The sequence below is a fragment of the Salmo salar genome, chromosome 21 (assembly GCF_965601325.2).
Source record: "Salmo salar chromosome 21, fSalSal1, whole genome shotgun sequence".
Taxonomy (NCBI): Eukaryota; Metazoa; Chordata; class Actinopteri; order Salmoniformes; family Salmonidae; genus Salmo; species Salmo salar.
Genome location: NC_138311.1, coordinates 57,334,239 through 57,356,145, shown reverse-complemented (window position 1 = coordinate 57,356,145; position 21,907 = coordinate 57,334,239). Strand labels below are relative to the sequence as shown.

Sequence of the window (21,907 nt, the reverse complement as noted above, 5' to 3'; positions counted from 1 at the left end):
GGGTGTGTGCTTAGGCCCCTCCTGTACTCCCTGTTCACCCACGACTGTGTGGCCTAAGCACGACTCTTACACCATCATTAAGTCTGCTGACATCACAATGGTGGTAGACCTGATCACCAACAATGAGACAGCCTATAGGGAGGAGGTCAGAGACCTGGCAGTGTGGTGCCAGGACAACAACCTCTCCCTCAACGTGAGCAAGACAAAGGAGATGATCGTTCACTACAGGAAAAGGAGGGCCGAACACACCCCCATTCACACGGACAGGGCTGTAGTGGAACAGGTTGAGAGCTTCAAGTTCCTTGGTATCCACCAACAAATTATCATGGTCCAAACACACCAAGAAAGTTGTGAAGAGGGCACGACAATGCTTTTTCTCCCTCAGGAGACTGAAAATATTTGGCATGGGTCCCCAGATCCTGAAAACGTTTTACAGCTGTACCATCGAGAACATCCTAACTGGTTGCATCACCGCCTGGTATGATAACTGCTCGGCATCCGACCATAAGGCATTACAGAGGGTAGTGCGAACGGCCCAGTACATCACTGGGGCCAAGCTTCCTGCCATCCAGGACCTCTATACCAGGCGGTGTCAGAGGAATCCCTAAAAAATTGTCAAATACTCCAGCCACCCTAGTCATAGACTCTTCTCTCTGTTACCGCACGGCAAGCGGTACCAGAGCGCTAAGTATAGGTCCAAAAAGCTCCTTAACAGCTTCAACCCCCAAGCCATGAGAATGCTGAACAATTAATCAAATGGCCACCCAGACTAATTGCAATGACCCCCCCCCCCCCCCCCCCCCCCCTACAAATTACCTCGACTAAACTGTACCCCCCTAATGACTGGTACCACCTGTTTATTGTGTTATTTAATTTTTTTTACCTTATTTTATTTAGTAAATATTTTTTTAACTCTATTTTCTTAAAACTGCATTGTTGGTTAAGAGCTTGTAAGTAAGCATTTCACGGTAAATTCTACACCTGTTTTTATTCCCGGCATATGTGACAAATAACATTTGATTTGATTTGACTGCACACTGCCCTTTCCCAGCTGGACAAGAGGAATACTTTTGTAAGAATGTTGTTCATCGACTACAGCACAGCCTTCAATACCATAGTGCCCTCCATGCTCGTCACTAAGCTTCCTGATGGGTCTACCCCAGGTGGTGAATGTATGCAACAACACCTCCGCCACACTTGTCCTCAACACGGAGGGGCCCCACAGGGGTGCGTGCTCAGCCCCTTCCTATACGCCCTGTTCACCCATGACTGTGTTGCCACGCATGTCTCCAACTCAATCATTATGTTTGTTGACGACACAACAGTGGTAAAGAGTGTGGTGGACTGATCTCAATGTATTTATGAGATATTTAAATGTATTTATAAAGCCGTTTTTTTTTACATCAGCCGATGTCACAAAGTGCTGTACAGAAACCCAGCCTAAAACCCCAAACAGCAAGTAATGCAGGTGTAGAAGCACGGTGGCTAGGAAAAACTCCCTAGAAAGGCCAAAACCTATGAAGAAACCTAGAGAGGAAAGAAGCTAGGCCTCTTCTGGCTGATCTGTGTTGTAGAGAGGGTGGTGGATTGATCTGTGTGTTGTAGAGAGGGTGGTGGATTGATCTGTGTGTTGTAGTGAGGCTGGTGGATTGTGTGTTGTGGATTGTGTGTTGTAGAGAGGGTGGTGGATTGATCTGTGTGTTGTAGAGAGGGTGGTGGATTGATCTGTGTGTTGTAGAGAGGGTGGTGGATTGATCTGTGTGTTGTAGTGAGTGTGGTGGATTGTGTGTTGTAGAGAGGTTGGTGGATTGATCTGTGTGTTGTAGAGAGGGTGGTGGATTGATCTGTGTGTTGTAGAGAGGGTGGTGGATTGATCTGTGTGTTATAGAGAGGGTGGTGGATTGATCTGTGTGTTGTAGAGAGGGTGGTGGATTGATCTGTGTGTTGTAGTGAGGCTGGTGGATTGTGTGTTGTGGATTGTGTGTTGTAGAGAGGGTGGTGGATTGATCTGTGTGTTGTAGAGAGGGTGGTGGATTGATCTGTGTGTTGTAGAGAGGGTGGTGGATTGATCTGTGTGTTATAGAGAGGGTGGTGGATTGATCTGTGTACTATCTGTGTCTCCTCTAGAGTCTGTGTGCACGGTGTTGGGCCCAACGTCCACCCTGCTGTTCCAGTCCCTGGCTAGTTGCTACAGCAGGCTGTGTCACCTGACAGGACAACACTCCGTCTCCCTTACAGCCTTCCTCCGTACTGACCGGGATGTCAAGGGACTGGTTATCCTGAAACACGCTAACACATTCCTGGACATGTATCAAGAGCAAGTACACAACTACTAGGCTGAGATGTCTGTTTTAGTGTTGTTTCTTCTTTAGTAGTTACAATGTCAAATGGCCTCCGCCTGAGTCTTCCCTTCTCCTCCGCCTGAGTCTTCCCTTCTCCTCCACCCGAGTCTTCCCTTCTCCTCCGCCTGAGTCTTCCCTTCTCCTCCGCCTGAGTCTTCCCTTCTCCTCCGCCTGAGTCTTCCCTTCTCCTCCACCCGAGTCTTCCCTTCTCATGTTCCTTCTTTGTTTCTTCGTTCATTTGTTCGTTCATTCATTCATTCATTCTCACCATCTGTTTTCTCGATCCCTCTCTCTATCTCTGCAGGTACTGTGGCTCAGTGGGTAATTTCCTGGTTATGGGGGGATTCCAAGCCCTCATGAAGCCCTCTGTGTAAGTCCTTCTATTTTACCTTATCCCAGTTGCACTATCTTTTGTGTAAACTCTTACTGTGTATTGTACCGTACATCACCCCAGTTACACTAACCATATTGACTTCCTCATCACTAACTGTTTATTGATCAGGTAGAAACCCTCTACTTCTCTTAAAGAACGCATTCCTTTTGCAATGTGCAGAAATGGTGAGAGTAATTTGTCTTGGTGTTGAGCAAGAGTGTAACGACCAGACAACGTGGTAATGTTACTCTACCTAGACAGTAGAGGACAGCTAGCCAACCAATGTATTTCTCCCAACGATTCCCATCTGGATGCACCCAATACAGGCATTACAGTTATGTGGGAAAGATTCACTGTTTACAAAAAATAATATTAACAAATAATAATATGCAATTTTAGCCGATGGTTTTATCCAAATCCACTTAGAGTTATGCGCGTGTGTACATTTTATGTACATGTGGTCCCTGGAATCAAGGAATGGACTGGTGAACAGAGGAACTGGCTGGTGAACGGAGGAACTGGCTGGTGAACGGAGGAACTGGCTGGTGAACGGAGGAACTGGCTGGTGAACGGAGGAACTGGCTGGTGAACGGAGGAACTGGCTGGTGAACGGAGGAACTGACTGGTGATCGGAGGAACTGGCTGGTGAACAGAGGAACTGACTGGTGATCGGAGGAACTGGCTGGTGAACAGAGGAACTGACTGGTGATCGGAGGAACTGGCTGGTGAACGGAGGAACTGGCTGGTGAACGGAGGAACTGGCTGGTGAACGGAGGAACTGACTGGTGAACGGAGGAACTGGCTGGTGAACGGAGGAACTGGCTGGTGAACGGAGGAACTGGCTGGTGAACGGAGGAACTGGCTGGTGATCAGAGGAACTGGCTGGTGATCGGAGGAACTGGCTGGTGATCGGAGGAACTGGCTGGTGAACAGAGGAACTGGCTGGTGATCGGAGGAACTGGCTGGTGAACGGAGGAACTGACTGGTGAACAGATGAACTGACTGGTGAACGGAGGAACTGGCTGGTGAACAGAGGAACTGACTGGTGAACAGAGGAACTGACTGGTGAACGGAGGAACTGGCTGGTGAACGGAGGAACTGGCTGGTGAACGGAGGAACTGGCTGGTGAACGGAGGAACTGGCTGGTGATCAGAGGAACTGACTGGTGAACAGAGGAACTGGCTGGTGATCAGAGGAACTGGCCATGCACTCTCCATTATTTAACAGGGAAATATATTGGACACAATTTCCTCCAGCATGGTAGAAGAAACAGAAGTAGTAGACCCCTCCAATAGGGGGCAGCAAATACACCTGTACCCGGATTGTAGGCACTGCCGATGTCAGTGATGACCTCTTTGTAGATCAGGGTGCTGTGATGGTCGAATGGCCTGGTGTTCCCCGACCACGGCAACTGACAAATATCACCTTTTTTTAGTTTTCTCGTTATTGGCTCTCACTAACTCACTAAGTTGGTTCTCACTAACTTTGAGCTGGGTTTCCACGGCTCCCAGTTTCTCCACCGTGGTGTGGAGTTTCTCCTTGACACCAAAATCTTTTAGGGTAGCTTAGCCATGTGTGATGTCTGGCATTCTTTACTTTACTGGTCAATAGAATGAAGGCCCTAAAAAAAACAAATCCTCATGCTGTCACTCAGTCTTCCCCCGTTAGTCACAGGTTACAAAAAAAAAGTGTTCCCACGCCAGATAAACACTTTCAGCCCCCATCTCCTTCGTCCTCCATGGCCACCCGATATACACGTGCGGTGACCTTAATCAACTCGACCTCATCTTGAGGTAAATCAGCACTGTGTACACATTTCAACATCAACGCCTTCAGAAGGTGATATCCCAGCAATGCTACCAAGGGTAACCCCCCTGCGACCACTAACGCTGACCATGATACTTCAACATACTCCTGATTTGCGTCGTAGTCCAGTTCCATGCTGTTACTATAGCCTCCTTCACCACTTCTGCTGCTCCTTTCTGTTACTGTACCTACAGCCACTTCCTGAATCTGTCAGATACTCCCTACCTGTCTCCCAACTGATACCTGGTTTTCTAGCCACCAACATCTCCAATGACTTCCTGTGTTCTGCTACAGTCGGTACCTGTGGATAATACTTCCCTGTGCACACGTCTCTCATCCCAAGGCTGATCTACGCCCCACCCCTTTGTGAACAGCCTCATTATGGTGTAAACTTTGGGTCCTAACGGTTGATAAGCAGTCTTTCTGGTGAGGTGGCCTCCTGTATACAGGAATCTGTAGCTAGTCTTTCTGGTGAGCTGGCTTCCTGTATACAGGAATCTGTAGCTAGTCTTTCTGGTGGTGAGCTGGCTTCCTGTATACAGGAATCTGTAGCTAGTCTTTCTGGTGAGGTGGCTTCCTGTATACAGGAATCTGTAGCTAGTCTTTCTGGTGAGGTGGCTTCCTGTATACAGGAATCTGTAGCTAGTCTTTCTGGTGGTGAGCTGGCTTCCTGTATACAGGAATCTGTAGCTAGTCTTTCTGGTGGTGAGCTGGCTTCCTGTATACAGGAATCTGTAGCTAGTCTTTCTGGTGAGGTGGCCTCCTGTATACAGGAATCTGTAGCTAGTCTTTCTGGTGAGCTGGCTTCCTGTATACAGGAATCTGTAGCTAGTCTTTCTGGTGGTGAGCTGGCTTCCTGTATACAGGAATCTGTAGCTAGTCTTTCTGGTGAGGTGGCTTCCTGTATACAGGAATCTGTAGCTAGTCTTTCTGGTGAGGTGGCTTCCTGTATACAGGAATCTGTAGCTAGTCTTTCTGGTGGTGAGCTGGCTTCCTGCATACAGGAATCTGTAGCTAGTCTTTCTGGTGGTGAGCTGGCTTCCTGTATACAGGAATCTGTAGCTAGTCTTTCTGGTGAGGTGGCTTCCTGTATACAGGAATCTGTAGCTAGTCTTTCTGGTGAGGTGGCTTCCTGTATACAGGAATCTGTAGCTAGTCTTTCTGGTGAGGTGGCCTCCTGTATACAGGAATCTGTAGCTAGTCTTTCTGGTGAGGTGGCTTCCTGTATACAGGAATCTGTTGCTAGTCTTTCTGGTGGTGAGCTGGCTTCCTGTATACAGGAATCAGTAGCTCGTCTTTCTGGTGAGGTGGCTTCCTGTATACAGGAATCTGTAGCTAGTCTTTCTGGTGAGGTGGCTTCCTGTATACAGGAATCTGTAGCTCGTCTTTCTGGTGAGGTGGCTTCCTGTATACAGGAATCTGTAGCTAGTCTTTCTGGTGAGGTGGCTTCCTGTATACAGGAATCTGTAGCTAGTTTTCTGGTGAGGTGGCTTCCTGTATACAGGAATCTGTAGCTCGTCTTTCTGGTGAGGTGGCTTCCTGTATACAGGAATCTGTAGCTAGTTTTCTGGTGAGGTGGCTTCCTGTATACAGGAATCTGTAAATCACAACACCATCTCTGCTACTCCCACCATGATCTGGGTATGTATGACATTCAACTTGATTTCATAGTAGTCTCTATATTATGTACAGTAAGCTGTCCTTCCTTTCCTACCAGCTATCCCCTCTCTCACTATACACAGAGGAGTGGTATCGTTCCCCCAGAGACTCTATTAGCTGTCCTTCCTTTCCTACCAGCTATCCCCTCTATCACTATACACAGAGGAGTGGTATCGTTCCCCCAGAGACTCTATTAGCTGTCCTTCCTTTCCTACCAGCTATCCCCTCTATCACTATACACAGAGGAGTGGTATCGTTCCCCCAGAGACTCTATTAGCTGTCCTTCCTTTCCTACCAGCTATCCCCTCTATCACTATACACAGAGGAGTGGTATCGTTCCCCCAGAGACTCTATTAGCTGTCCTTCCTTTCCTACCAGCTATCCCCTCTATCACTATACACAGAGGAGTGGTATCGTTCCCCCAGAGACTCTATTAGCTGTCCTTCCTTTCCTACCAGCTATCCCCTCTCTCACTATACACAGAGGAGTGGTATCGTTCCCCCAGAGACTCTATTAGCTGTCCTTCCTTTCCTACCAGCTATCCCCTCTATCACTATACACAGAGGAGTGGTATCGTTCCCCCAGAGACTCTATTAGCTGTCCTTCCTTTCCTACCAGCTATCCCCTCTATCACTATACACAGAGGAGTGGTATCGTTCCCCCAGAGACTCTATTAGCTGTCCTTACTTTCCTACCAGCTATCCCCTCTCTCACTATACACAGAGGAGTGGTATCGTTCCCCCAGAGACTCTATTAGCTGTCCTTACTTTCCTACCAGCTATCCCCTCTATCACTATACACAGAGGAGTGGTATCGTTCCCCAGAGACTCTATTAGCTGTCCTTCCTTTCCTACCAGCTATCCCCTCTCTCACTATACACAGAGGAGTGGTATCGTTCCCCCAGAGACTCTATTAGCTGTCCTTCCTTTCCTACCAGCTATCCCCTCTATCACTATACACAGAGGAGTGGTATCGTTCCCCCAGAGACTCTATTAGCTGTCCTTCCTTTCCTACCAGCTATCCCCTCTATCACTATACACAGAGGAGTGGTATCGTTCCCCCAGAGACTCTATTAGCTGTCCTTCCTTTCCTACCAGCTATCCCCTCTATCACTATACACAGAGGAGTGGTATCGTTCCCCCAGAGACTCTATTAGCTGTCCTTCCTTTCCTACCAGCTATCCCCTCTATCACTATACACAGAGGAGTGGTATCGTTCCCCCAGAGACTCTATTAGCTGTCCTTCCTTTCCTACCAGCTATCCCCTCTATCACTATACACAGAGGAGTGGTATCGTTCCCCCAGAGACTCTATTAGCTGTCCTTCCTTTCCTACCAGCTATCCCCTCTATCACTATACACAGAGGAGTGGTATCGTTCCCCCAGAGACTCTATTAGCTGTCCTTCCTTTCCTACCAGCTATCCCCTCTCTCACTATACACAGAGGAGTGGTATCGTTCCCCCAGAGACTCTATTAGCTGTCCTTCCTTTCCTACCAGCTATCCCCTCTATCACTATACACAGAGGAGTGGTATCGTTCCCCCAGAGACTCTTACCCACTTCCTTAATTTATTAGCCACACAAAATCTCTACCTCCGTCATATTCCATTCCGCTTCCGCTTTCCCAATTCCCTGTAGCGTTGACGCCTTGGTTTTTGGGACTCACTTGCTGTCGGGTCCTGCCAGACTCTGCAGCTAACAACCTTATGTAAACATTCTGTCTCAAACACAGGCCACAAAAACAAGCTCAAACAGGTGCCATTAATACAGGTAACGAGTGGAGGACAGAGGAGCCTCTTAAAGAAGAAGTTACAGGTCTGTGAGACCCAGAAATCTTGCTTGTTTGTAGGTGACCAAATACTTATTTTCCACCTTAATTTGCAAATAAATTCATTAAAAATCCTACAATGTGATTTTCTGGATTTTTTTTTCTTCTCATTTTGTCTGTCATAGTTGACGTGTACCTTATGATGAAAATTACAGGCCTCTCTCATCTTTTTAAGTGGGAGAACTTGCGCAATTGGTGGCTGACTAAATACTTTTTCGCCCCACTGTAAATCATTCCATCTAACCTATAACACATTAGTCACTTCCTCTAGTTCACCTGCTCAAATCAATTAGTCCGTTTCTAACAATCCCTCATCTGGAGCAATGATCGGTCCACATGTTACATCCCACCTTTAGAAAACATATTGAACAGGGAAGAGAGAGATTACATGTTTAATACCTTCACAGTTATCTAACTGGAATGAGGAGATAGATGTTCTTCTTCTCTGTTTTTTTGTTTTTTGTTTTATTATTTCACCGCCGTACTGTGTTGGATCTTGTCCAGCCATCTTGTGTCAAGAGGACCACAATGGAAATAAATCCCCAGACTTTATTGTGTTTTATCCTCCATGATTTTATTCATGTGCATCTATGGCTTTTTCAAGTTTCATGTGTGCTTTTTTTTTTTTTTTTAAATGGTCGAATTAATAAAACTAAACTAAAAACCCTTCATATGAGAATGAGGACCGTCCATCCGTTCTGTTTTATGCCAATGGGATGCTTGTCTCCGTGCCAGTTTCATGTGGTCCCGTGTGGCTCAGTTGGTAGAGCATGGTGTTTGCAACGCCAGGGTTGTGGGTTCGATTCCCACGGGGGGGGGGGGGACCAGTACAGGGGAAAAAATTTATAAATGTATGAATTCACTACTGTAAGTCGCTCTGGATAAGAGCGTCTGCTAAATGACTAAAATGTAAATGTAAGTTTCCTTCATCCTCGTGTGTCAAAGCAAGACGCAGGCTACAGTTAATTGTACTGTATCTTCCAGAAAGCCGTATCTATTGATGTGTTTTAACGTTCTGATTCTGATGACACGGTAAAAAATATATATTTTTAAACCCATCCTATCAATGTCCCTGTCATGGTTAGCCCAAGCTACCATCTAATGGGTTCTCTAATAACGTCCCTTCTCGGAGGACACGAAAAGATAAGGTTTCCTGAGAGGGTAGGAGGAAACCCTCCCTAGACTCAGTAGATTTGAGCAGTACCCCTTAGGGACGGCGCTCTGTCTACTCTCCTTTCCAAATCATAATTAAAACAATGGATCGTTTAACCACCACACTACAAAAAAAAAAATGTAAGATGTCATTTTAGGTTTGGTAACCCCCCCCCCCCCCCCAAAAAAAATGTTGTTTCACAGAATTGCTTCTTCAAAACTCTACAAACAATTACTCACAACATGAACTCCGCTCTAATCTCTCGTTTACCCCTCTTCCGTTTCGTCAATTCTATAAAGCTATTCGAGAATAAGACGGAATAAAGTGTCTCACGAGATTGAAAAACACCTAGGGTTTTCCCTGAGTGTACGAGGAGTGTTTTTTTTGTGGTCGTGCCAAAGAACGCATTGTCGCTAATCGATCTTGTGTAATGAGCTTCGTGCCTTTTGAAATCGAAACCCCCTTCCCAAAATAATATGTTACCTCTTGTTTTGTTTGGTGTGCTTTCTCATATGATGCTTTGTGACCCTGCTCTGCGATATAATTTACTAATGTAGTGAGGTCTCGCATATGAATTTCTTTTGTCTTTTGACGGCAATAACAAATCATCTACATACTGTACCAACACAGAACCCTCAAAATGTACATGCTTCAGTCCTTATTAACCTAAATTGCCTCACTCACAGCTCTTTTTTTGTTTTTGTTTGTTAGTTATACCCACTTCCTGGAGAGTAGTTACCTTGTAGGTACCTAATAATTTGGTCACAAGACCTGATGCCTTGTATTGGAACCAGTAACGAGAGGGGGGGGGGGAATGGCGCCGTAGAGAGAACCCGGTGTTTCAGCGAGCTCACGTGGCGTTCGTAAAATTGATATTCTTACATTAATCTCCTAGCTTGAAAAAGTGGTAGAATTGGCTAAATAAGTTACCCTACAATGAGTCTTGACGGCTATTTCTCAAAAATCTCCGACAACATGCCCAACAGAACTACTAAGAACTCGACCAAAATCCACCATCCCTGTAGATGTGCAAGACGAGCTAGCTAACGTTAGCGAAGAACCAGTAACGAAGCGTCTGCCAATTTAGTACTGGAGAATACGGTAGACCTAATATCTTATACCAGTGTGTCATGTTTCAAATATCATTGTTGTTGACGACACATATTACCAAAATTATTCACAGTTGTCTTCCTATTTCCACATAATCAGTCACGGTTCCCTGCCCCAATAGGGCATAAACCAACTTCTCTTTATTGATACAGCTAATATACTCAAATCATGTTCAAACAACTTCAATATCTTCTTGCTTTTCTAACCATGGATGAGGCTCTCGTCCAGAACTTATGATCCACCATCCCACATTCCCTCCTTTGGTCCTTCTCCATGGACTACTTCTCTACAACCTACCGTGCCTGCTCAGGTTTATCTTCCGGGAGTTACCCTATGCTTACATGAAGCTAGCAGAAACCAACACACTCGTGATTTACCACCCTAGGAATTACCCTCTGCGGGTACTACCCTCTGCAGGGACTACCCTACTCGGGCTTATCTTCCAGGAGTTACCATATACCATAAATCTACGACCGGTCGTAATACAATGGAACTACTGAATAAAATCATGCTTTCTAGGTATGTATCGTATAATTGGTTCAGCCTACGATTCCCATCTCCCCCAAGATGTCAGAATGATTGGTAACAGGTTTAGGATCTGTGCCTGCCTTGGTTTTTTTTGTGTGCCAGTTCCTGCTTCACTGATTCGGACTCTCCAGTACCGACTACAAATCGTGGTGGAACCCCGTCGACAACGCCAAACTGTTCGTTTGTTTTTTTTTCACTCGGTTTGTCAGAACCTAATGGACAACTAGTCAAAACTCAAACCAAGTTTATTCACCCACTGGGTCAAAACAGCGGAAAAAAGACAGACATATTTCCACCAGCACAAGTGTTTATAGTCTCCTATTAGGCGGAGTCCTTGAACATTTAGACAGCCAATACATCTTTGTTGCTAGTCAGGAAGTTTAAGTGATGTGTGTGTAATAAAACTGTTCCTTCTCACTTCATCTACCTGACCTGACCTCGGCCCACATTCTTCACTAATCCACAGCTATCCAACTTTATCAGCGACCGCAACCAAGTGATTGCCGTTTCTCTCACTTTGTAACTTTTCCAGACCTCTACTTCTTATCCACCCTCCATTGACCCCACCATATACATTCCTCATGTATGTAATCATTAACTTCTAGTGTAGCAAGTATTTAAGGTAGAATTTAACAAAGATAACATTAAGGTTATAAGACAAGTTAGGATTCGATGCGGAAGATTCTTTTGAAAATAAACAGATTAATTGGACCAGCACGGTTGCTAACTAGCATAGCTGTCCCATTGTTGCAAATAGTTCTGGGATATTAGAATCCTCTTGTCTTTAAACTTTGTCATCTTCAACCTAGCTTTGCTCCCTTGACCGTCACAGCCCTAACTCATACAGCATGGACATTATGAGCAGGGGTGAAAGTAAAGTCTGGTACGGCTTCCTGGCAAAATTAATAGTGGAGGGACGCAGTACCGGGAAAATATTTGCCTATCGTCAATGTTCACTTTAAGCCTCCAAGACTGCTGCGCAGAAGAAATATCAGGCCGGGCATAGAAACACGAGATTGAGCTTCACTCAACTTTCTTCACTCAGATTTTCCCCCTTAGATAACTCTTTTAATGTTTCCCTTTACTGTGGGAATTGTGATTGAATCAATATAAAATACCAAAACAAAACAAACTATGCAAGACTTAGTATGCAAAACTAGTAACTATGCAAGAGATTTTGTTGTAGGTAGAAAGCATCAGAGTAGGATTCTATTACATTGACACGCATGACTCAGCAGTCCATTGCCATATATGGTGTGTGCCATTTACTTTGAACTGGACTGTGTTTACAGCATGAGCGGTCGTGAATATAAGAGTTTGTTTTGAGATCGAAGCAAGAGCTGCATGTAGCCAAGCGTGAACATGTTGTTCATACCCTTTGCTAGTTAGTGAGTTGTTAGCCCAGTTATAGATTATTTGTAATCAGCAACGGGGGAGTGATTGCTTCCTACAAGAGCACAAAAACTTTGAAAAGCGAGTCAGGCAAAGAGCTTTTTTTTGTTGTCTTAAGCCCTGCGTGTTCGTTTCTCGTGGAATGTAGGCCTTTTCATTGAACACCACATTTTGGCTGCTACTGTAGACTGAATGATAGAACAGTTATTTCCATGTTAAAGTGTTATGGAATGCATTTTCTCCATTGTTTTTGATGGTAGTGTAAGGGCTGTCGTGAGAGAGAGTAGACCAAGGTGCAGCGGAGTTAGTGTTCATCATGATTTTAATTTAATAACGTGAACACTATACAAAACAAAACGAGAAAACTGACAGCCAAACAGTCCTGTCAGGTGCAAAACACTAACAGAAACAATTACCCACAAAATCCAAAGGAAAAACAGGCTCCTTATGTGTGACTCCCAATCAGCAACAACGAGCTTCAGCTGTGCCTGATTGGGAGCCACACACGGCCCAAAACAAAGAAATACAACAACATAGAAAAAGGAACATAGAACGCCCACCCAATGTAACACCCTGGCCTAACTAAAATGAAGAACAAAAACCCCACTCTATGGCCAGGCCTTACAGGCCAATCTGGTAGGCCTATATTATGATCAAATAACCAGAGTATCCTTCTTAGCCACTGTTAAACTGTAACTCAAAGTGGGTACAGCCTCAGTGTTCACAGTGAATATCAAAATATTTAAAACAGAGATGGCAACCTGAACTCTCTACCTCTCTACAACATAAACTCAGCAAACTGCAACTGCCCGAGTTACTCCAGGAACGCACAATCCCTCCATCAGTGCTCAATGTCCGTACTGTGAGACGCCTAAGACAGCGCTACAGGGAGACAGGACGGACAGCTGATCGTCCTCGCAGTGGCAGACCATGTGTAACAACACCTGCACAGGATTGGTACATCTGAACATCACACCTGCGGGACAGGTACAGGATGGCAACAACAACTGCCCGAGTTACACCAGGAACACACAATCGCTCCATCAGGGCTCAGACTGTCCGCATTAGGCTGAGAGGGGCTGGACTGAGGGCTTGTAGGCCTGTTGTAAGGCAGGTCCTCACCAGACATCACCGGCAACAACGTCGCCTATGGGCACAAACCCACCGTCGCTGGACCGGACAGGACTGGCAAAAAGTGCTCTTCTCTGACGAGTCGCGGTTTTGTCTCACCAGGGGTGATGGTCGGATTTGCGTTTATCGTCGAAGGAATGAGCGTTACACCGAGGCCTGTACTCTGGAGCGGGATCGATTTGGATCGAGCTTGTCATTGCAGGCAATCTCAACGCTGAGCGTTACAAGGGCAACATCCTCCTCCCTCATGTGATACCCTTCCTGCAGGCTCATCCTGACATGACCCTCCAGCATGACAATGCTACCAGCCATACTGCTCGTTCTGTGTGTGATTTCCTGCAAGACAGGAATGTCAGTGTTTTGCCATGGCCAGCGAAGAGCCCGGATCTCAATCCCATTGAGCACGTCTGGGACCTGTTGGATCGGTGGGTGAGGACTAGGGTCATTCCCCCCAGAAATGTCCGGGAACTTGCAGATGCCTTGGTGGAAGAGCGGGGTAACATCTCACAGCAAGAACTGGCAAATCTGGTGCAGTCCATGAGGAGGAGATGCACTGCAGTACTTAATGCAGCTGGTGGCCACACCAGATACTGACTGTTACTTTTGATTTTGACCCCCCCCTTTGTTCAGGGACACATTATTCAATTTCTGTTAGTCACATGTCTGTGGAACTTGTTCAGTTTACGTCTCAGGTGTTGAATCTTGTTATTTTCATACAAACATTTACACGTGTTAAGTTTGCTGAAAATAAAAAGCAGTTGACATTGAAAGGATGTTTATTTTTTGAGCTGAGTTTATATTAGGCTACATAGCACATTCACATTCCTGATACAACTTCCCATTATGTCCTCTCCAGGGAGTGTTTTGGTAAGAAGTTGGAGGTTTTGCGTCAGCTGTCAGAGTCCAGTGAAGACAAGGTTCCTCTGTTTGACCTGTTGGTGACGCTGTTCTACTCTCCTATACAACACGTCCGCGAGTACGGCAGGCTGCTGCTCAAACTGGCCACCTGTTTCGATGTGGTACGTACATTCCATCTATCAATACTTCTAAACAGGTTGTAAAGTCTTTGTGGGAATGTTGTCACTATATCTTCTCAATCAATCAATCAATCAATCACATTTCAAGCCTTTCTCCTGGTATTCTCAGAGTACAGTGGAATACCAGAGGCTGCAGGAGGGCTGCTCCAGGTATGAGGCACTGTCTCGCAGCCTGAGGAGGAAGAGGAAGGAGGCAGAGACAACTAACCAGTTCTGGAGGACATATTCTGGGAAGACGACGGTGAGTAGAGTGGTCCTGTTACAGATATTACAGAACCGTAGATATGTTTTGTTGTTGGTCCGTTAACTATCAATACATATTGGAAGAGCACTGGCCATGTTACTGTACCTTGATTTCCGACGTTTCCAATGAGACTTGGGCTGTATGATAATGCAAGACTATAGAACCGTAGACATGTTATTGATGAACTAATACAAAATATTGAACGATTAAAAAAAAAATATATATATATATATATATATATATATATGATTTAACCTTTATTTAACTAGGCAAGTCAGTTAAGAGCAAATTCTTATTTACAATGACGGTCTACCGGGGAACAGTGGGTTAACTGCCTTGTTCAGAGGCAGAACGACAGATTTTTACCTCGTCAGCTCTGGGATTCGATCCAGCAACCATTTGGTTACAGGTCCAACGCTCCAACCACTAGGCTACCTGCCGCCCCAACGATCTCTTGCACTAGTTATCCTGTCTATAGATCCCACTAGTTATCCTGTCTAGATCCCACTAGTTATCCTGTCTATAGATATCACTAGTTATCCTGTCTATAGATATCACTAGTTATCCTGTCTATAGATATCACTAGTTATCCTGTCTATAGATCCCACTAGTTATCCTGTCTATAGATATCACTAGTTATCCTGTCTATAGATATCACTAGTTATCCTGTCTATAGATCCCACTAGTTATCCTGTCTATAGATCCCACTAGTTATCCTGTCTATAGATCCCACTAGTTATCCTGTCTATATATCCCACTAGTTATCCTGTCTATAGATATCACTAGTTATCCTGTCTATAGATATCACTAGTTATCCTGTCTATAGATCCCACTAGTTATCCTGTCTATAGATATCACTAGTTATCCTGTCTATAGATCCCACTAGTTATCCTGTCTATAGATCCTACTAGTTATCCTGTCTATAGATATCACTAGTTATCCTGTCTATAGATATCACTAGTTATCCTGTCTATAGATATCACTAGTTATCCTGTCTATAGATCCCACTAGTTATCCTGTCTATAGATATCACTAGTTATCCTGTCTGTAGATATCACTAGTTATCCTGTCTGTAGATATCACTAGTTATCCTGTCTATAGATCCCACTAGTTATCCTGTCTATAGATCCCACTAGTTATCCTGTCTATAGATCCCACTAGTTATCCTGTCTGTAGATATCACTAGTTATCCTGTCTGTAGATATCACTAGTTATCCTGTCTAGATCCCACTAGTTATCCTGTCTAGATCCCACTAGTTATCCTGTCTATAGATCCCACTAGTTATCCTGTCTATAGATATCACTAGTTATCCTGTCTATAGATCCCACTAGTTATCCTGTCTATAGATCCCACTAGTTATCCTGTCTATAGATCCCACTAGTTATCCTGTGTATAGATATCACTAGTTATCCTGTCTATAGATCCCACTAGTTATCCTGTCTATAGATCCCACTAGTTATCCTGTCTATAGATCCCACTAGTTATCCTGTCTATAGATATCACTAGTTATCCTGTCTATAGATCCCACTAGTTATCCTGTCTATAGATATCACTAGTTATCCTGTCTATAGATATCACTAGTTATCCTGTCTATAGATCCCACTAGTTATCCTGTCTATAGATCCCACTAGTTATCCTGTCTATAGATCCCACTAGTTATCCTGTCTATAGATCCCACTAGTTATCCTGTCTATAGATCCCACTAGTTATCCTGTCTATAGATCCCACTAGTTATCCTGTCTATAGATCCCACTAGTTATCCTGTCTATAGATCCCACTAGTTATCCTGTCTATAGATCCCACTAGTTATCCTGTCTATAGATCCCACTAGTTATCCTGTCTATAGATATCACTAGTTATCCTGTCTATAGATCCCACTAGTTATCCTGTCTATAGATCCCACTAGTTATCCTGTCTATAGATCCCACTAGTTATCCTGTCTATAGATATCACTAGTTATCCTGTCTATAGATCCCACTAGTTATCCTGTCTATAGATATCACTAGTTATCCTGTTTATAGATATCACTAGTTATCCTGTCTATAGATCCCACTAGTTATCCTGTCTATAGATCCCACTAGTTATCCTGTCTATAGATCCCACTAGTTATCCTGTCTATAGATCCCACTAGTTATCCTGTCTATAGATATCACTAGTTATCCTGTCTATAGATATCACTAGTTATCCTGTCTATAGATCCCACTAGTTATCCTGTCTATAGATCCCACTAGTTATCCTGTCTATAGATCCCACTAGTTATCCTGTCTATAGATCCCACTAGTTATCCTGTCTATAGATCCCACTAGTTATCCTGTCTATAGATCCCACTAGTTATCCTGTCTATAGATCCCACTAGTTATCCTGTCTATAGATCTAATGCTTCTTACTGTTATCCTGTTAGTCTCAGATGTGTTTCTACTGTGTTTGGTGAACTCTGCTAGTCTGCAGGATGTCCTTCGTCAGCCCCAGGCTGCTGTGTAGAGAATATTTTACTCTTTAAATACAGTACCACTGTGTTCTCCGCTCTGCTCCCAGGATGCTCTTCGTCAGCCCCTGCGCAGGCTGGTGGAAGAGAGTAGCAACAAGAGCCTGACCCTCCAGAACGCCGGAAGGTTCTCTGTTAACTGGTTTATCCTGTTCAACGACGCTCTGATTCATGCTCAGGTAAGAGTCCATGGGAACCAGAATCTCTAAACAGTAGTCACACATCAACATCAATAAGGCTAGTGAAGGGCGAGAGTAGCACACATTTATCTCAACTCTGAAGCTGGCATTTAAAGGCCTTAGCAGACTAATCTGTTACGATTATCACGTCACGCTGTGCAATGTTACCAGATTTAAATATTGATATCAACCTGGCCAGATTGTACGATTTGCTTCAGTTTCGTCGTCACATTCTACGATTGGCTTGCGAGGCCACATCGACTGCAGCGGTTTGATCTGAGTCGACGTAGGCCACATCGACTGCAGCGGTTTGATCTGAGTCGACGTAGGCCACATGGACTGCAGCGGTTTGATCTGAGTCGACGTAGGCCACATGGACTGCAGCGGTTTGATCTGAGTCTACGTAGGCCACATGGACTGCAGCGGTTTGATCTGAGTCTACGTAGGCCACATGGACTGCAGCGGTTTGATCTGAGTCGACGTAGGCCACATGGACTGCAGCGGTTTGATCTGAGTCTACGTAGGCCACATGGACTGCAGTGGTTTGATCTGAGTCTACGTAGGCCACATGGACTGCAGCGGTTTGATCTGAGTCTACGTAGGCCACATGGACTGCAGCGGTTTGATCTGAGTCGACGTAGGCCACATGGACTGCAGCGGTTTGATCTGAGTCTACGTAGGCCACATGGACTGCAGCGGTTTGATCTGAGTCTACGTAGGCCACATGGACTGCAGCGGTTTGATCTGAGTCGACGTAGGCCACATGGACTGCAGCGGTTTGATCTGAGTCTACGTAGGCCACATGGACTGCAGCGGTTTGATCTGAGTCGATGTAGGCCACATGGACTGCAGCGGTTTGATCTGAGTCTACGTAGGCCACATGGACTGCAGCGGTTTGATCTGAGCGTGTCTAAAGCACCAGGTGCGCTAGCCTTTCTCTATGCTTAGGCAGGAGGGATGTGAGTTCGGGAAAAAACTGACAGTACGCATTTTAGAAATAGTTTTCACGTAGAAAATGTGTATGTCTGAACTCCCCCAAAAAATAACATGGTCGCTATGGTAGAACGTTTATTTTGATTGACCGATTTTTGTGCATTTATCAAAGTCCAATCATTTTAGCCTGATTTCAGATGTGTCATGTAATCAAGATTATAAGGGAAATCATATTTTTTGTTGTTGTTGCAAAGCATGTAAACGTTTTAATCAAACTAGTATATTAATCTGACTATTCACAATAGTCGTATTATTGTGTCGATAATCAGGGACGGCCGTGTTCCTATTGGTTAGTCACCGGGATCGGGCTCACCCTATTGGTTAGTCACCGGGATCGGCTCACAACACCAGCAACATTACACGATAAAGGCTAAAACATTCTGACACTGCTAGAACTTTGCTGGAGCCTACGACCGCACGTTGAGGTACTGAGTCAGCAGACCTAGACCCGGTCTCACTGAACCAGCCAAGACGTAGTGGTACTGAACCAGCAGACCTAGACCCTGTCTCACTGAACGAGGAGCCAAGACGTAGTGGTACTGAACCAGCAGCCCTAGACCCAGTCACACTGAACCAGCAGACCCAGACCCTGTCTCACTGAACCAGCCAAGACGTAGTGGTACTGAACCAGCAGACCTAGACCCTGTCTCACTGAACCAGCCAAGACGTAGTGGTACTGAACCAGCAGACCTAGACCCTGTCTCACTGAACGAGGAGCCAAGACGTAGTGGTACTGAACCAGCAGCCCTAGACCCTGTCTCACTGAACCAGCCAAGACGTAGTGGTACTGAACCAGCAGCCCTAGACCCTGTCTCACTGAACCAGCCAAGACGTAGTGGTACTGAACCAGCAGCCCTAGACCCTGTCTCACTGAACTGGGAATTATTGTCTGGGACGGTAAACTCGTGGCATAAGATGGCTAAAATCATACAGTACGCAAAGGCCTTTACTAAACAGCTATTGAAACCACAATGAAAGAGTTGGTAAGGGACTATTGAACCAGGGAATGAGTTGGTAAGGGACTATTGAACCAGGGAAAGAGTTGGTAAGGGACTATTGAAACCAATGAAAGAGTTGGTAAGGGACTATTGAAACCAATGAAAGAGTTGGTAAGGGACTATTGAAACCAATGAAAGAGTTGGTAAGGGACTATTGAAACCAATGAAAGAGTTGGTAAGGGACTATTGAAACCAATGAATGAGTTGGTAAGGGACTATTGAAACCAATGAAAGAGTTGGTAAGGGACTATTGAAACCAATGAAAGAGTTGGTAAGGGACTATTGAAACCAATGAAAGAGTTGGTAAGTGACTATTGAAACCAATGAAAGAGTTGGTAAGGGACTATTGAAACCAATGAAAGAGTTGGTAAGGGACTATTGAAACCAATGAAAGAGTTGGTAAGGGACTATTGAAACCAATGAAAGAGTTGGTAAGGGACTATTGAAACCAATGAAAGAGTTGGTAAGGGACTATTGAAACCAATGAAAGAGTTGGTAAGGGACTATTGAAACCAATGAAAGAGTTGGTAAGGGACTATTGAAACCAATGAAAGAGTTGGTAAGGGACTATTGAAACCAATGAAAGAGTTGGTAAGGGACTATTGAAACCAATGAAAGAGTTGGTAAGGGACTATTGAAACCAGGGAAAGAGTTGGTAAGGGACTATTGAAACCAATGAAAGAGTTGGTAAGGGACTATTGAAACCAATGAAAAAGTTGGTAAGGGACTATTGAAACCAGGGAAAGAGTTGGTAAGGGACTATTGAAACCAATGAAAGAGTTGGTAAGGGACTATTGAAACCAATGAAAGAGTTGGTAAGGGACTATTGAAACCAATGAAAGAGTTGGTAAGGGACTATTGAAACCAATGAAAGAGTTGGTAAGGGACTATTGAAAGAGTTGGTAAGATTTGATTCTATAAGGCTGATATTGTCTTTATTCCATCAGGGTACCATCCCCTCTAAGAGCTTTGTAAGTATACACTGTCTGCTGTTGTCTTGGGATTTAACCTGTCCTGGTACTGTATCTCCTGGGTTGTTATGGCTTGGCTTTAGAAAGCTTGTCAAGCTACTGAACTGAGACTCCCAGGCCAGGGGCTGTCCTTGGCTGCCTGTATGTCTTGTTTTTGGTGTGGGTATGATTGTGGAACAATGGCCTTGGTTAGGAGATTTGTACCAGCTCAGGCTTTGTCCTCCAGTTGTATTTACACAGCACAGAGGCTTATCAGCAGTGACTTACAGTGTTAATGTGACCCTGCTTGCAACCTGGCTGTAACATTGCACCACTGTCCTTTGAGAAGGACCTTTTCAATAAACACTGTTGTCCTTTATTCTGGTGTATTGTGTTGACAGTTGATGAACTGCCTATGTTGGAGCTGTGGTGACTGCTATTTTCATTTCACATTTATTTAACCAGGTACAGTGAGGGGGAAAAAGTATTTGATCCCCTGCTGATTTTGTACGTTTGCCCACTGACAAAGAAATGATCAGTCTATAATTTTAATGGTAGGTTTATTTGAACAGTGAGAGACAGAATTACAACAACAAAAAATCCAGAAAAACGCATGTCAAAAATGTTATGAATTGATTTGCATTTTAATGAGGGAAATAAGTATTTGACCCCCCTCTCAATCAGAAAGATTTCTGGCTCCCAGGTATCTTTTACACAGGTAACGAGCTGAGATTAGGAGCACACTCTTAAAGGGAGTGCTCCTAATCTCAGCTTGTTACCTGTATAAAAGACACCTGTCCACAGAAGCAATCAATCAGATTCCAAACTCTCCACCATGGCCAAGACCAAAGAGCTCTCCAAGGATGTCAGAGAGAAAAGATTGTAGACCTACACAAGGCTGGAATGGGCTACAAGACCATCACCAAGCAGCTTGGTGAGAAGGTGACAACAGTTGGTGCGATTATTCACAAATGGAAGAAACACAAAATAACTGTCAATCTCCCTCGGCCTGGGGATCCATGCAAGATCTCACCTCTTGGGGTTGCAATGATCATGACAACGGTGAGGAATCAGCCCAGAACTACACGGGAGGATCTTGTCAATGATCTCAAGGCAGCTGGGACCATAGTCACCAAGAAAACAATTGGTAACACACTACGCCGTGAAGGACTGAAATCCTGCAGCGCCCGCAAGGTCCCCCTGCTCAAGAAAGCACATATACATGCCCATCTGAAGTTTGCCAATGAACATCTGAATGATTCAGAGGACAACTGGGTGAAAGTGTTGTGGTCAGATGAGACCAAAATGGAGCTCTTTGGCATCAACTCAACTCGCCGTGTTTGGAGGAGGAGGAATGCTGCCTATGACCCCAAGAACACCATCCCCACCGTCAAATATGGAGGTGGTAACATTATGCTTTGGGGGTGTTTTTCTGCTAAGGGGACAGGACAACTTCACCGCATCAAAGGGACGATGGACGGGGCCATGTACCGTCAAATCTTGGGAGAGAACCTCCTTCCCTCAGCCGGGGCATTGAAAATGGGTCGTGGATGGGTATTCCAGCATGACAATGACCCAAAACACACGGCCAAGGCAACAAAGAAGAAGCACATTAAGGTCCTGGAGTGGCCTAGTCAGTCTCCAGACCATAATCCCATAGAAAATCTGTGGAGGGAGCTGAAGGTTCGAGTTGCCAAACG

At 44.9% G+C, this 21,907-nt stretch overlaps 1 protein-coding gene across 2 annotated transcripts in view; it reads left to right on the top strand.

Moving 5' to 3' along the window:
- The window catches only part of als2a (alsin Rho guanine nucleotide exchange factor ALS2 a), a 156,725-nt gene that overhangs the window by 40,975 nt on the left and 93,843 nt on the right, over nt 1-21,907 (top strand). For both annotated transcript variants that reach the window (XM_082967257.1, XM_082967256.1), the window contains exons 12-16: nt 2,128-2,317; nt 2,647-2,712; nt 14,177-14,339; nt 14,467-14,598; nt 17,138-17,266. In XM_082967257.1, the coding sequence (XP_082823383.1) occupies nt 2,128-2,317; nt 2,647-2,712; nt 14,177-14,339; nt 14,467-14,598; nt 17,138-17,266 (680 nt within the window). The remainder of the gene's footprint in view (nt 1-2,127; nt 2,318-2,646; nt 2,713-14,176; nt 14,340-14,466; nt 14,599-17,137; nt 17,267-21,907) is intronic.